This window comes from Danio rerio, chromosome 19 (genome assembly GCF_049306965.1).
Source record: "Danio rerio strain Tuebingen ecotype United States chromosome 19, GRCz12tu, whole genome shotgun sequence".
In the NCBI taxonomy this organism is placed as follows: domain Eukaryota; kingdom Metazoa; phylum Chordata; class Actinopteri; order Cypriniformes; family Danionidae; genus Danio; species Danio rerio.
This window is the reverse complement of record NC_133194.1, coordinates 3,574,652-3,592,470: the sequence shown is the minus strand read 5'-3', so window position 1 is coordinate 3,592,470 and position 17,819 is coordinate 3,574,652. Positions and strand designations below refer to the sequence as shown.

At 34.0% G+C, this 17,819-nt stretch overlaps 1 protein-coding gene and 1 long non-coding RNA gene across 5 annotated transcripts in view; one reads left to right on the top strand and one right to left on the bottom strand.

The window, feature by feature from the left end:
• LOC141378984 (uncharacterized) overlaps positions 1-17,819 on the bottom strand; it is a 52,419-nt gene that overhangs the window by 16,010 nt on the left and 18,590 nt on the right. The gene's annotated exons all lie outside the window — the stretch shown is intronic.
• The window catches only part of stm (starmaker), a 30,468-nt gene continuing 21,365 nt past the window's right edge, over positions 8,717-17,819 (top strand). For 2 of the 3 annotated variants that reach the window (XR_012394490.1, XR_012394491.1), the window contains exons 1-8: positions 8,717-8,780; positions 11,363-11,430; positions 11,728-11,745; positions 12,704-12,736; positions 12,840-12,884; positions 15,055-15,093; positions 15,202-15,237; positions 17,344-17,382. Coding sequence is in view for 1 of the 3 variants with exons in the window: in NM_198817.2 (NP_942112.2) it covers positions 8,770-8,780; positions 11,363-11,430; positions 11,728-11,745; positions 12,704-12,736; positions 12,840-12,884; positions 15,055-15,093; positions 15,202-15,237; positions 17,344-17,382 (289 nt within the window). In the remaining 2 variants the exon portion in view is untranslated. The remainder of the gene's footprint in view (positions 8,781-11,362; positions 11,431-11,727; positions 11,746-12,703; positions 12,737-12,839; positions 12,885-15,054; positions 15,094-15,201; positions 15,238-17,343; positions 17,383-17,819) is intronic. The other variant, NM_198817.2, reaches the window with a different exon arrangement.

Sequence of the window (17,819 nt, the reverse complement as noted above, 5' to 3'; positions counted from 1 at the left end):
CCTGGTTATGACTTGATTGAATGGGCGTTATCAGTGGTTATCAGCTGATAGACAAGGGCGAGTAGGGGCCTTCTACACCTACTGGTAGGCTCAGAAGACTGTTATCATCCATCTGCATGGTTAATCAGCTGAACTAATAGAGTAGACTACAGATCTGTTTTTACATTATTGTGACGGCTGGGTTTAGGGTAGGAGTAGACGTTAATAAAATACAATTAATGGAAAATGTATTAAACAATATAAATAATTCTCGTTTACTTCCAGCCACAGCCATATGTGATTGATAGATGGTTAACCATGTGGATGGATGATAACAGCCTCTGAGCTTACCAGTAGGTGCAGAAGACCCCTACTCGCCCATATCTGTCAGCTGATAACCACTGATAACGCCCATTCAGTGATAACATTCAAATTGGCTGAGTCAAACCTAAACCCAACTCCTACCTTACTAACTATTAATAAACAGGTAGTTTGTAGTTTATTAAGCTAGTGGGTTAGTTAATGGTTTGTTATAACTGTGAATTGTAAACTAAACTAGTGTTAGCAAGTCATCATGTAAAGACTGTGTTTTGTTTTTACTCGAGTTTTCTTAGTATAATATTAAGATTAATTTGATGATTTCTAATCGATTTAATGTGGTATGTCAATTTTAATTATTTAATCGTATAGAGACCGCAATAACTTCACTGAAAATAATAACTACATTTTTTTTAAGATACAAACAATTTATATGGGCTGAATTTAAACCAACACAGGTTCATTGTGAATACGTACCCTCGTAAACATTTAAGGAGAGTGCGAATTATGTAGCCAGAGCTACGTATAGCTGCATTTCATCTTTAAAACGAATGCTACGGCAGGGTATGATGCCACCGACAGCTTCTGTTTCTTCTCACGATAACAGCTGACTGCTTACCTCCGTGTGGACGGGTCTTCCGCTGTTACCACTCTCATAAAATAAAGGTATGCTAGCTGTCACTGGGGTTTGTACCTAAAAGGTCAATAATAATACCTTAAGAGTACATACTAGTACCTAAAAAGTACAAAAGTGTTCCTCTTAAAAACCTTTTTGTACTAATATATACCTTTGAAGTACCAATATGGACCCTTTAAGTACAAAAACCACCCCATTGACAGCTCGCGTTCCTTTATTTTTGTGAGTGCAGTTTATCCAGTGGCTCACTATGTACAGTACATCATAGATAAGAGTTGACCACACTGATAGTGTTCAAGTCTAGCAAAGAATGGTTCCAGAAAGCAGGTAAAACAAAAACAAAAAACAAAAAAACAAAAAAAGAAGTAAATAACAGTGTGAGAGCAAAGTAAGAACTGAAAAACCATCAGCTGCCGCAAGGAATTTCTTTAGCCCCTTTCACACAGTTATACCGTTATATTTAAATATTTAAATATATGAATATATATTAATATTATATATATATTAATATTATATTTAAATATATTATATTTAAATTCAAAAAAGTGCTGTTCACACAGGCGAGGACGTTATGGATATTTTTCCGGAAAAGACCGTTCACACATCCATTCCAAAATACCGGTAAATTCTGACATCATTAACCAGAAATGACATTACAAACTCTGTGGATGAATCGGTATTGTGAACAACTCCGATAAAAAAACATAGAGAGAAACACTTTCGCTTGTTGAGATGTACATGATATGTACAGCTTCAAACAACGGCTTATCATAAGCATCTTATCGATAATTATTTACACAGTTGGCATTAAGATGAACATTTAATCGTAATCTGACTAACATCTAGCAGCTAAATCTGTCTGGGAAAATATTCACAGGCTTTTATTCTCATAAACCGCGCAGACGTGAATGCGTCTGACTGTTCTGATTGGCTAAAGCAGACATCTCATGTCAGCACGTTGTAGACGTGAACGCGCTCTTTCCGGCAATCTTCCTTCTGCGTTTAAACAGCGCAGCATTCCGGCAAATTACCGGTAATGTTACAACTTCTCTTACCGGAAAATAGCCAGAACAAATTTACGGATATTTTCAAAAAGGGCCTGTTCACACATACACACCTTTCCGGAAAATTGCCGGTAATTTTCCGGAAAGGTCTGTATGTGTGAAAGGGGATGAAGTCTGGATTTGTTTTTGAAAACACCATCGGTTGGGTTAAGGGAAGGGGGTGAGTGGGGGGAATGGTTGGTCGGCTAGTCAGTCAGTCGACAGCGGGCAGTGGATATACGTGAGAACAGCAGGCATGAATGGCACTCGCTAGACAAATTTGAGATCTGAAATGCATACACAACGGCCTCTGGTAAATCTGTAAAAAACAAAACCTGCAAAAACAACATATTTGTTGTTCATCAATCATCAATCATTTTTTGATCTCCCCAAATGTATTTAGGGATCCGTATCAATGTGTTGATTAAAACAAACAAATTTAATGTAGTAATGTTCAACTTCATTTGTATGTTCAAATTCAGCCCATATAAATTGTTTGCAAATACTTACATTTAAAAGAGTAGTAAATCCAATAAACCATCTTTTTTTCAGTGTTCATGCAACTTTAATCAAGCTATTATTTTTTAATAAGTAGTTGTATTAATCTAGTTACTAATATTTATAATATTTACTTGCTTTATGAGTTTTGTGGCTTTGCCAAATGTATATTTTCCCTAATGAATTTTCCCTTGTAATTAAAAAAACTGATGTGTTAATAAATACTACATCCTTTTAAAACTGTGGATGCAATTGACTCAAACTAGAAAATAAACATCAACTTCTATTTGTCCTGGTCTTTGTTTACCGGGTAAAAACAGCAGGATCCCAAAGCTAGTGGTGGATTTCAGGTGACTAACACAGAATTTCAATGATCAGCGGCTGCTGTCCAGAAATGTCAAGTAAATTTAGAGCTCACACAATGCCATGGGACTTTACCGGCCTGATCTTCAACAGACCTTCAGTAGCTTGTGTTTTTCAGGAAAACTGTTTTCTCCTGAGCTTCTGGGAAAAGCAACATAAACACTGCGGTGCCACCAAACTGCTTTCGTGCTACAATAAAGTCTTCTTTCAGGCCGTATTTTGTCAGTGTCCCCTTACTGACAAAGAAGCAGGAAACAATGAGCATCACCTCATCCTGCATGATGTCCAAATGGGAAAACACAGGCGTTTATGCAGGTTCAGAGGAATGTCAGGCACAGTCAGAGATAGTCACAATAGGCTCATTTGAGGTTTACAGGACCCTGTGAGAGTGTTTAGCGGGTCAGCGGGTCATTTGCTGAGACGTGCCTGGATCACTGGTCACGAGATCCTAACAAGAGCAGATGGAGATGGGGAGGACTAAACTAAATGAAGTGGTTCAAAGGAGTTCAGGTTTGAACTACCACTTTTCAATTGCCTACTGTAGAGAGACTGCAGCAGTCGGATTATTATGGCCCCGTTCACACTGTCAGGTCTTGATGCCCAATTCCGATTTGTTCCTTATATCTGATTATTTTTCCTGATTATAAATTATAACCCATATCTGATTCATGTGTTTACACTTAGTATACAATTTACGACATTGCACATGCTTAAAGGCAGGTTCTAGCATCTAACTTTAAAATGATTTTGAGGCGGAGGAGGAGAAGGAGGGATTGTCATTGCAGCTTGTGCCTATGGTTTATACAGTTGAAACCAGAAGTTTACATACACTCTAAAAAAAAGAACATAACCATTTTTTTTATGTCTGATGGTAAATGATACTAAACGTTTACTATTTTAGGTCTGTTAGGATTACCTAAATCATTTACATTTGCTATATGCCAGAATAAGGAGTAATTATTATTTATTAACTTCTAGACAGTCAAAAGTTTACACACATTGCCTTGGTATTATTTTAGCTTTGCTTTTAAACTATAACTTTGGTCAAATGTTTTGGGTATCCTTCCACAGGCTTCTCATAATAGTTTGCAGGAATTTTGGCCCATTCCTCATGACAAAATTGGTGGAACTGAGTCAGATTTGTAGGCTGTCTTGCTCACACAAGCTTTTTCAACTCTGCCCACAAATTTTCTACAGGATTGACATCAGGGCTTTGTGATGGCCACTCCAAAACATCCACTCTGTTATCCTTTAAGCACATTCTAACTAATTTGGCAGTATGCTTAGGGTGATGGTCTGTTTGGAAGACCCATTTGTGGCTGTTTTAATTTCCTGGCCAATGTCTTGAGATGTTGCTTCAGTATTTCTACATAATGTTCTTTCTTCATGATGCCATCTATGCTGTGAAGTGGACCAGTCCCTCCTGCAGCAAAACAGCCCCACAACATGATGCTGCCACCCCCATACTTCATACTTGGGATGGTGTTCCTAGGCTTGTAAGGTTTCCCCTTTGTCCTCCAAATGTAACACTGGTCAGTATAGCCAACAGTTCAATCTTAGCTCCATCAGAGCACAGGACATGTCTCCAGAAATGAGTCTTTTTTCCAGTGTCATTCAGCAAACTGTAATCTGGCTTTGTTGTTGATTCTGGCTTGTTAATTTTCTCATGTTGTCACACAGGGAAGCAGTGTGTTTGAGGTTTTCCTTAAATACTATTTTACAGTTGTGCCTCCAATTAACTCAAATGTTGCCAATTAGTCAATCAGAAACTTCCAAAACCTTGAAACCATCATCTGAGCTTTTTCAGAGGCAGAATAATCTTATTGTATGTAAACTTGAGTTGAAAGAAAAGTTAAAATCTCTCTCATTATTCTGCTATTAAGCATAACAGAAACAAATGTGATAATCCTAACTTACCTAAAAGAGAAACAGTTTAGTCATAGTAACATCTGACTTTTATTTTTTAATGGTTATGTGCCTACAGTGTATGTAAACTTCTGGTTTCAACTGTAACTAGTGATCTCCAGAAATATATATATAGGACTACGTATTCAGAATAAGCCTACACTCATAAAACACTTAATTGTTTTGCTCAATCCACTTGAATCCAATGAAGTTAATTTAATTGATTTGTGTTGGAAGAACTTAAAGGAACTGTGTGCATCACAGCTTTTTTATAGTGTATGTTGAATAAATGCTGGGTTCTACACAATGAATTAGTGTTGGGACAACATGTAGGAATTGGGTTACCTTATTCACTTTTACAAATTTAAGTGGATTAAACATAAAATATTCAAGTTGTCGCATTAAAAACCTCAAGAATTGTCAGCTCACTTAAAAAAGTAGTTTTAACAAACAACAAACGTCAATTTTTGAGAGCATAACCATAGTTTTAAGCCAGAAACTACGCTTTTTTTGCACTGGAACTAATGATTAACAGTAAAAATGACACATTTGACCTCTTCAAAAAAGGAAAAACTAGCAACAATCAAGAATGCATGATTATATGCTGCCATGGCTTTGCAATCAAAAAAGGTCATTATAATGGAAGTCAATGGGGCAAAACAGCCCCCACATAACAAAAGGGCATTAAATGTGTATTGTTGAATTTTTGAGAATTTTCAAAGCATTTTCCCAAAATATATGTCAAAATAAGATTTGCCACCAAAAATCATTCTATTTGCTGAAAAACTGGAGCTAAATTAAGAATCAAAAATCACCCCAAAGTGGATGAAAACATCCCCAACAGCACACAAGGGTAAAGCTGTTTACTAAATTATATCCGCTAAATCTACTGGATTTTCAGGTTTTGGTTTCAACGGTGGAATAAAAAGGTTGATCTGAGTGTTTGAAAATGCTCAAATGAATGGTTCGTTCCAAAAATACACATTTCCCAATTTAGCAAGTGTCGACGTCACTGCTGCATCATCATGAAGCTGAAAGTCTAAAGGCTGCGAAGCTCTCACACTTTGAGGAGGAACACAGGGAAACTCCCAGCAGCAGAATCCCTCAGAAAGGCCAGACGATCCACTCAATTCCTCAATTAACGCTCATTTCCATCCAATCCCTGCGGTGCAGAAGTGATCATCAGGAGCGTTCGCATATCAACGGGCGCTCTGTAAATGTGTCAATGCATGTGTGAAGAAACAAAAGCGATGATTAACCTGTGCTTCACTGCTTTACTGCTCCACCAGGACGCTTTTAAAGCTCAATCAGCTTCCTCAATGGAGAAACAAAGAGGCTTTGTGTTGGAAAACAGCTGCTCTGAGAACAGCAGACATCATGAAGGAACACAAGCTTTTCCAGGACAAACCCCCCCCCCCCAAAAAAACAGCCAGCCATCAGTTTACCGCCTGCTGTTTACCAAACTATACTGTAAACAATGCTGGGTTCCAGCATGTTGTCCCAACACAAATTGATTCAGATAACTTAATCGATTTTGCTAATTTAAGTGGATTCACCATACAATAATTAAGTTGTCTCAAAAAACAGTAAGAATTGTGTTGTTTCAACTTATTAAAAGATTTATTTAAGTTCTTTTCTGAGAGTACATTGAGTAAACAACATGGGCTCATTCTGAAAACGCAGCCCTATATACATTTCTGGAGATCGCACATTATGTAGCCAGCGGTACGTATGACTGCATTTGGTCAAAAACGAACGCTACAGGGCGGTATGAGGCCCTTCCTTTTAGCACTTACAAGCAGACCGCTAACCTCCATAAGGACGGCTTTCCCACTGTTACCAGTTTGTTTAGTGGCTCGCCATGTACGTCGGCAGAATTGAGACGCAAAGAGAAGTTGACCATGACGACAGGGTTTGAATCCATTGAAGAACGGTTCCAGAAAGCAAAAGCAGAAGCCAAACAATTAAATAAGCAAGTAAATAACAGGGTGAGAATGTGGTAAAATCTGAAGACGTGGTAAAAATCATGCAAGGGATTAAAATTTTTTGGATTGGTTATTAAAACTGTCGGTTGTGTTCAGGGAAGTGGGTGGGCTCTGGTCAATCGGTGCTTTTGAAAACACTATCGGTTGGGTTTAGGGAAGGGGGATGGTGGGTCAGTTCAACGGTCAGTCTGTCAGTCGGCCTCTGGTGGATTTATGTAAGAACAGCAGCTACAAATGGCACACGCAAGATAAATTTATGATCTCAAAAAGCGCACACAGCAGCCTCTCGTGGATTCACAAGAACAAAAACGTAGCTCCTGGGACATATTTGGTGTTTCCAGAAATGTATATAGCGGTAAGTTTTCAGAATGAGCCTGGGTTGTGAGTAAATTACACATAATTCAAGACCAATGGTGTCAAAAACAATGGTGTCAGAAAGAATTGAAAATCTGGTAATTATACACTCGTAGTAATATACTCGTAGTAAAATTATGAGGCCCTTCTGAAGTTTTTGATTTTTAAAACTATTTCCTGGATTTTTTTAGCACATTTTTCAACATAATTTTTAATAGCACATTCATAAAAGCTATTTTTTTTATCTTTGCCATGGTGACAGTATATAATATTTTACTAGTTATTTAGCCATATATATTTAGTCATTTATGTCATGTATTCAGCTTCAGGTGTCATTTAAAGGTCGAACTGGGTTTATTTAGTTAAATAGGTAAGTGGGGTAAATCAGGCAAGTAACTTGACAACATCTTTTCTTTCTGTAAATAATCTGGAATTTCTTTCCCTTAATATTAACCTTAGAAGTGTTTAATTTTTCTATTTATTTTTTTCTATTTCAGTTAAACAAAAATAAAATAAAACTGTAGAATAAAAATATAATAGACTTGTACAATAATAATAACAATAATGAAAACTGAAATAATAAATAAATACAAAACAAAAAATAGCATTTCTGTGAGCTAACAATATGATATAACAATATAACTAAAACAAAACGAATGAACAAATATTTTTTTACATTTATTAATATATCAACTGAAATAAGATTACCTTTCAGAAATTTAAGAAATCAATTAATAAATCAGTATATAATAATAAAAAGAAGTGGAAGAATGAAACTTAGCTTAATAAACACATGACTAATGCATGACATTTTTAATTGTGTATTTACTTTTAGATTAACTTTTTTTCATAAACTGCTTAATTACTTCAATTATTGTAAATTGCATTTTATTTTAATAATGAATAGTGTACCTCCTTTCCAAGCTACAAATGATGAAATAATAATAATAATAATAATAATAATAATAATAATAATAATAATGGACAAATTATGATGGCAATGCCAAACTGATTAATAAATTAGGAACCAAATGAAATGGTGTATTTTATGATTAAATTAAATTAAATTAAATTAAATTAAATTAAATTAAATTAAATTAAATTAAATTAAATTAAATTAAATTAAATTAAATTAAATTAAATTAAATTAAACAAACAAACAAATAAATAAATAAATAAATAAATAAAATAAGATATTAAAACAATAAACAAATATAAATAAATAAACAAATAAATAAACAAGTACATAAATAAAATCTTCTTAAAACTGTCAAGTCATGGCTATGACACACGATAGTGCTTTAAAATACAAAACAGTAACTTGAACCTCAAGCTGGCAACCTAAAAACCCTAGAAAACCAAACCATTCCTAAACATAAAATCAGCAACTATTGTTCAAGCAAAAAAAGCTCCTGAAACAAAACCCCGAGCAGCCCCCACATCTCCTCTGTGTGGTTCTGAGAAATACAGCTCATATCAGAGTATAATCGCATCACATCAGATCCAGACAGACAGACAGAAGATCCAGGGTCAGAGAAACACAAGTGTCCGGTCGGCCTACAATTGAAACCGCCTCTGCCTAAAGCTCAGCCCTCAGAGGGTATAAAGAGCAGCAGACGCTCCAGTCCAGCTTCAGACCAGCTTTACCTGCGCTACATCACAACTACAGCTACTCAATACTACTGCAATGCTGTCCCGGTGAGTCTACCCAACACAACATGGCCTGCTTTACATTTCTGCATTCATTTCTGAGCTTCCATACATTCCGGATTGCAGATATAGTGTGTGCGTATCATAACAATAGTGTTTAATAATCAGCACTGACTTATTTATTGACATTTTGTTAATTTTATTGATATATTTTGCCGATTTATACATTTTTTGGTATTCAGATCGATTCAGTTCAAGTTTATTTGTATAGCACTTTTCACAACAATCATTGTTCAGACACAGCTCTTCACAAGTTGCACATCACTGCAAACAAATTTGGAGAAGCTAAGGATATTAGTTATCATAACTTTGTTACTTTAACTAATTAACTAGTAACTAATAGCATTAAACAGTTGAAGTTATTATATATAAACACAGTTAACCTGCAGTTATAAAGTATAGGTGATGTCTGGTACATATTAAATTAAGTGTATTTGTGTGAAGGGCATGTCTGTATCTCCAAAGACGACACAATTATTAATGTTTTTTTAGGGAACAACTTAAATGTTTTATGTTCAATCCACTTCAATTTGTTGAAATTAATAAGTTAACTTAATTCTTTCATGTTGTAATCGATTATTGAACCCAGCATTCTTTACAGTGTACACAGGGCTCCACACAATTTGTTCATGTTGCCCCAGCACAGATTGCTTAAATCAACTCCATTGTTTTTACAAATGTACATGGATTGAACATAAAATCAAGTTGTCCACAAAAATAAAATAAAAAACTCAAGAATTGGGATCTTTCAACTTATGAAGATGACATTTAGAGTAATGTTTGAAAAGTGAATTAGTTTATGTGCTAGAACATCTAGGAGTGGTTTGCTTTTACTATTGTGCATTTTGCACAAGTGATGAACAAAGGCTATCTTTGGCAAGCAGGCAGTAATATAGTATTGCAGGTTTATTTAATAAATACATGACAAAAAGGGCAAATGTGAGTTTTTTGCTTTTAAATAAGTTTTCAAATGTGATTTTTCTTTGTGGGAAAATGCAGTTTAGAAGGAAAACACATGCATCAAGGATAGACTTCAACTTTCAAAATTAAATAAATGTTCAATAGAATTTGTCTGTTTTAGTTTTTTGTTTAATTATAAATAAATTATATATTACTATATATATATATATATATATATATATATATATATATATATATATATATATATATATATATATATGGATGAGTTATTAAAACTATTATAATTAGAAATGTGTTTAAAAAATGTCTTTCCTTATATATATATATATATATACATACACTAATTTATTGGATTAACTAGTAAGTTTTTAATTTTGAGTTATTAGTTTATATTAGCTTTTATATAATAAAATATATATTATAAATAAATATAAATGCACATGTGTGCTACACGTTTCTAAAAAAATGCCTAAATTTGTATTTTATTTTTGTCATTTATACAATTTTCATCATACACAAAAAAATCCATAAAAAATACATACATAAAAATACATTTTAATATACATATATATTAATATTAACTTGTTTTATACACACAGACACAAATATATACTCATTTAAAGTTGGTGTGTGTGTGTGTATGTACGAATTAATGTTTTCTTTGAAATGCTATACAATATTATATTTGTGCATATACATTAAATTAGCCAGTACCAAAACTCTGCACACCCCAAATTATATATGTATAGGAAAAATATTCAATAAAATATAATATAATATATATTAAATAAAAAAGACTATAAAAAGATTACACTTTATTATATATAAAGTATTAAATTTTGTAGTTTGTAATTATATTGAAATGCCTAATTTTATCTTGACCCCACTTATTTTTATGCATATAACTGTTCAATAAAACTGATTGGTTTAAATACACCATTTATTATATATATATATATATATATATATAGTAGGAAAGAAGTTTTTTTCAACACATTTCTAATCAGAATAGTTTTAATACCTCGTCTCTAATAACTGATTTATTTTATCTTTGCCATGATGACAGTACATAATATTAGACTAGATATTTTTCAAGACACTTCTATACAGCTTAAAGTGACATTTAAAGCCTTAACTAGGTCAATTAGGTTAACTAGGCAGGTTAGGGTAATTAGGCAAGTTATTGTATAATGATGGTTTGTTCTGTAAACTATTGAAAACAAATAGAGCTTAAGGGGGCTAATAATTTTGACCTAAAAATGGTGTTTAAAAAATTAAAAACTGCTTTTATCTTAGCCGAAATAAATCAAATAAAACTTTCTCCAGAAGAAAAAATATTATCAAACAAACTGTGAAAAATTCCTTGATCTCTTAAACATAATTTGGGAAATATTTAAAAAATAAATAAAAAAAATGAATGGGAGAGTAATAATTCTGACTTAAAATTCTGATATATATAGTGGTGCATTTAAACCAATGTATGTCTATATATCACAGAAAAATAGTATATTCAAAATATTCATTTTTAAAGTGTGTGTACTCATTTATACTGTGTATACGACTACAGCTTTTTTATTTATTGATTGATTTATCATTTATGTTTGTGAATGATCACATGATTGACCCATTTTTATTCTCTCATCATACAGGACAGTGTTTGTTCCGTTGATCTTGGCGTTTGTGGGTGTCTCCATCTCAGCCCCAGTGAGCAATAACAGTAAGAAATCTCCCCCATATAAACCAGACATCATCATATTCATATACAGTCCTTACTAATCCTCATTACAGCCACATATATCCATACACACCACTCCAGATCACACCGAACCCCTAAACTGTGCTTATAGAGAGTAACATGAAGCATTGCAGTGTGTGTGTGTGTGTGTGTGAAATCAGAGCCTCAGACTGAACACAATCGAGTGTTGTTCACCTGCGCTGAGCCTCTATAGGAGATGAGCTCTTATAGACCCGTTCACTCACTCACTCATTCGCTCTCTGTCTTTGATTTTTACAGATGGAACTGATAACGACGGTAAGAATGTTTCTCTTATACACTCCCGGCCTTCAGAACGATCTTGCTAACGATCACTTTTTAAGCTAAACTCGCTGCCTCTGAATGCACGAGTGTGTCTGAACAATGAACGCCATTGTGCAACTGCTATTGTCCAGGAAAGATCTCTGCTGTTTCTCAGACAGACATGAGACGTTCTCCTGTTTCTCAGATATTTCTGACTCTAGTAAACGCACATGAGTCTGCTTTATTGATTAAAAAATTGATATTTTCTAGTCATTTTTGTACAAAAAGTCTCAAAATTTTTAAATTAGGTGTATTTTAAGGGGCGAATAAAGATATTTTATGCCATACATTTGCAATTTTATGTCAATTTACCATATAATTATATTAATTAATTGTAAATATTACGATATCTGCTTAAAATATTAAGTACTACCTTGTGGAAAGTAACAAAAATGTCTTAAAATGAAACTAATTTAAGCTTAAAATTAAATAAATATCAACAAATGGGGTCAGAAAAGACACTTTTTAAATTGAATATTATATTAATATAAAATTAAATATAATGCCTTGCAAGTAAACAATATTAAGATTTTTTTAATTATCAAAAATGTACATAAATTCATGTTAAAAAGGAAGACTTATTGTATATTAAAATTATTATTAGATTTTCCCAATGAGCCTCTGCACTCTCAGAAATAAAGGTAATTGAGCTGTCATTGAGGCAGTAACTTTTTAAAAGGTCCATATTTGTACCTGAAGGGTCCATAATGGTACCTTAAAGGTACTTTTTAGGTACATTTGGGTACTAATGTGCACCTTTTAGGTACCACTGTGGACTATTTGGGTGCAAATATGTACCTTTTAAGAAGGTGCTGCCCCAGTGACAGCTCCAGTACCTTCATTTCTGAGTGTGTAGTAAATGAATGTGCTCTGGTTATCTGACTGATTGTGTTTTCTATGTTATTCCTCTCAGAATCAGCTGCAGACCAGCGACACATCTTTACTGGTAGGTCACAATGACTTTAAATCAGTTCTTTTCCATGAATCAAAGTGCCATTGAAGAGAAAAACAAACAAAGAATTAAACATGTTTTTCTCTTTCTTTTTCAGTTCAGTTTAATGTTGGTACTCCAGCGCCTGCAGATGGAGACTCAGGTTGGTTCAGCTCACATAAATCCAATCTCACTCAAGCATTCATTCTAAAACTGCAGGAAGGTTAAATGGCTTGGGTGTGTGTTTATTTGGAATATCATATTTAAGCAGGTTTTATATGGTAACTAGAAGTATTTACAAAGAAAACTGATGCATTGAAAGCTAGACAGATAAACAGACAGACAAAGAGATAGATAGATAGATAGATAGATAGATAGATAGATAGATAGATAGATAGATAGATAGATAGATAGATAGATAGATAGATAGATAGATAGATAGATAGATAGATAGATAGATAGATAGATAGATAGATAGATAGATAGATAGATAGATAGACAGACAGATAAACAGATAAACAGATTAACAAAGACAGATATTTAGACAGACATATGGTCAGACAGACAGATGCATAGATTGACAGACAGACCAATAGACTGACAGACAGACAGAAAGAAATACAGACAGATGCATAGATTGACAGACAGACAGACAGATGAACAGACTGACACATTGTGGAAGTCTGACAGACAGACATATAGCCAGACATATAGCCAAACAGACAAATTGATAGATAGACAGACAGATATGCAGACAGACAGACAGACAGAAATAGAGACAGATGGACAGATAGACAGCCAGAAAATTGCAGAGACAGACAGACAGATGCATAGATTGACAGACAGACAGACAGACGGACAGATAAACAGACTGACAGACAGACATATAGCCAGACAGACAAATTGATAGATAGACAGACAGATATACAGGCAGACAGACAGGAAGAGAGACAGATGGACAGCTAGACAGACAGAAAAATGCACAGAGAGACAGACAGACAGACAGACAGACAGACAGACAGACATATGCATAGATTGACAGACAGACAGACAGACAAACAGACAGATAGACGGACAGACAGACAGAAAGACAGACAGACAAATTGACAGAGATACAGACAGATAGCCAGACAGTCAGACGGCCAGACAGACAGACAGACGGACAAATGCACAGACAGACAGACTGACAGACAGACGGAAAAAGAGACAGATGAATAGACAGACAGATATATAGACTGACAGACAAATTGATAGAGACAGACAGATAGACAGACAGACAGACAGACAGACAGACAGACAGACAGACACATGCACAGACAGACTGACAGACAGACGGAAAAAGAGACAGATGAATAGACAGACAGATATATAGACTGACAGACAAATTGATAGAGACAGACAGATAGACAGACAGACAGACAGACAGAAAGACAGACAGACAGACATGCATAGACTGACAGACAGACAGACAAACAGACAGACGCACAGATTGACACAGACAGACAGACAGACAAATGCATAGATTGACAGACAGAAAGACAGACAGACAGACAGACATGCATAGACATGCATAGACTGACAGACAGACAGACAGACAGACAGATGCATAGATTGACACAGACAGACAGACAGAAAGATGAACAGATTGACAGATAGTCATATAGCCAGCCAGACAGACAGACAAATACACAGACAGACAGACAGACGGAAAAAGAGACAGATGAATAGACAGACAGATATATAGACAGACAGACAAATTGATAGAGACAGACAGATAGACAGACAGACAAACAGACAGACATGCATAGACTGACAGACAGACAGACAGACAGATGCATAGATTGACACAGACAGATAGACAGACAGACATCTGCATAGATTGACAGACAGACAGACTGACAGACAGACGGAAAAAGAGACAGATGAATAGACAGACAGATATATAGACAGACAGACAAATTGATACAGACAGATGGACAGACAGAAAGAGAGACAGATGAATAGATAGACACCAAGATAGACAGACAGGCATGTAGACTGACAGACAAATGGATAGACAGACAGAGAGATGTACAGAAAGAAAAAGAGACAGATGAACAGGCAGACAGAAAGACAGATAGACAGGCAGATAGATAGCAGACAGACGGACGGACAGACGGATGGCTGGCTGGATGGATAGACAGACAGACAGACATACAAACAGAAAGACAAACAGACGGATATATAAAAAGACAGACAGACAGGAGGATAGAAAGACAGACAGAACAGATGAATAGACAGGTAGACGGGCAGACGTACAAGTGGAAGTAACTCTGGAAATCTTCTTTTAATAGTAACTACAGACGGCAAAGACTCCGCAGAGAAAAATGAAGGTAAGCATGACAAATGAACTCAAAATCCCAAACTGGAACACACACAACGAGCAGACGTGAAGAGAACAGACGATAGTAATAAACACACGTGACCCTCTGTGCTTTTAGCTCCCGGTGACTCGTCTGACACCACTGAAAAACCAGGTCAGTGTCTGCTATCACCACTCATTCAGTCTAACATTCACAAAGACCTGATACACGAGCTGAAGAATTTCACAAGCGCACACACACACACACACACACACACACACACACAGAGCACTGATATCACCACAATGATGATAACACACCAATGAATGAATGAACGAGAGTGATAACACATTACACACGGATTAATGTTTAACCGCTGTGTGTTCGGCATCAATGAGCTCAGAGAATCAGTGTTAGATTGCCGAGCAGGAGACACTCAGTCAACAGGAAAAGATTACAGGAGTTACAGCAGCAGATAAAGCTGAACAGCTCAGGATTGTGAAAAGTCGTCACACTCCATCAAATCCCAGCATGAATTCATGAGACGCATTGTTCAGGAAGGAAAGGCTGTTCATTTATGAATAATATGAAGAGTGTGTGGTCACGCTGGCAATGTTTGATGTATTTTCGGCTGCTCATTTAAGTGACGACAGCATTTTGGAAGACTGAAAATCCAAATATAAACAGTTAAAGTCAGAATTATTAGGCCCACCTGAATTTTTTGTCCCCTGTTTATTTTTTCCCCCAATTTCTGTTTAACGGACAGAAGATTTTCTCAACACTGATTTATTAACTGACTTATTTTATCTTTGCCATGATGACAGTAAATAATATTTGACTAGATATTCTTCAAGACACTTCTAGACAGCTTAAAGAGACATTTAAAGGCTTAACTGGGTTAATTAGGTTAACTAGACAGGTTAAGGTAATTAGGCAAGTCATTCTATAACGATGGTTTGTTCTGTAGACTATCGAAAACAAATATAGCTTAAAGGGGCTATTAATTTTGACCTTAAAATGGTATTTAAAAAAATTTAAAACTGCTTTTATTCGAGCTGAAATAAAACAAATCAGACTTTATCCAGAAGAAAAAAAAATCAGACATACTGTGAAAATTTTCCTTTAAAAAAAGCAACAAAAAAAAAAAAAGCAAAAGGGGCTAATAATTCTAGCTTCAACTGTATATACATATATATTCTTGAAATTGCATTGTTCTTATTTGGAAACACATACAAGAAAACACATACACTTACTTTATAATGAATTTTATTTTATTTATTTATTTATTTGGCTAATTCTAGATATTTTTTAACACTAAAATTGTATAAACCTTATTAAAATTAATGATTAAGTTAACATAATGTTAATTTCAACAAAAAAGGCCATTTCTTATCCTGAAACAAATTTCCTTTATTTATTTTTTTATTATAATTTTTCACTATAAATAATAAATATATATATAATAAATAAACAAATATAAATACATTTTAAAACCTAGTTTTTAAAGACTATCGAGAAAAAATATTGCTTGAAGAGACTAATAATATTGACCTTAAAATGGCTTTAAAAAATTTTACAACTACTTTTGTTCTAGGCGAAATAAAACAAATAAGATTTTCTTCAGAAGAAAAAATATCAGACATACTGTGAAAATTTCCTTGCTCTGTTAAACATCATTTGGGAAATATTTATATATATATATAAAAAAAAAAATATATATATATATATATATATATATATATATATATATATATATATATATATATATATATATATATATATATATATATATATATATATATATATATACACTGAAAATTTCCGTTCTCTGTTAAACTTTGCTTTGGAAATATTCGAAAATTGATAAATAGTTTGCAAATAGGTTAATATTTTTTTGTGTGTGTGATTAAGATTTTAATGATTTTACATGTAAGTGGTCACAGCATCTTTACAATTTAATTCAATTCAATAAACAAAACAAGATCAAGATCCATTCCTCAAAAAAAAAAAAAAAAAAAACACCCACACCACCCCCAGCGGTGGTAAAGTCCATGCCATCCCACAGTAGCATTGCAATCAAGACAAATAACAGAAAAAAATAATAAAATTGTACATATAGACATCCATACACACAGTCATACACTAACAAAAGTAAATAGAAAACCACAATATAATAATTTTGATGTCAACTGTATATGTATGCATGTAATACAGATAGATAAACAGACATATAGACAGATGTAAAAATGAAAGTAACTCTGGAAATCTTCTTTTGATCAGGAACTACAGACGGAAAAGATTCAGCAGAGCAACATGGAGGTAAGAATCACCAATCAACTCGATATCAGAGACTAGAACACAAAGAGCACACAAACGGACATACTTAATTCAATTTTTATTTATATATAAAGTATGATTCGCCCTCTTGTGATTTCTTTTCTTTTTTAAATATTTCCCAAATGATGTTTAACAAATTCAGGAATTTTTCACAGTATTTACTATAACATTTTTCAATAGTCTACAGATCAAACCACTGTTATACAATGATTGCCTAATTACTCTAACTTGCCTAATTAACCTAGTTAAGCCTTTAAATGTCACTTTAAGCTAAATACTAGTATTTACTAGAGAAATATCTAGTCCACTATTATTTACTGTCATCAAGCCAAAGATAAAACAAATCAGTCATTAAAAATGAGTTATTAAAACTATTATGATTGGAAATGTGCTGAAAAAACCTTCCTCCTTTCTTAAAA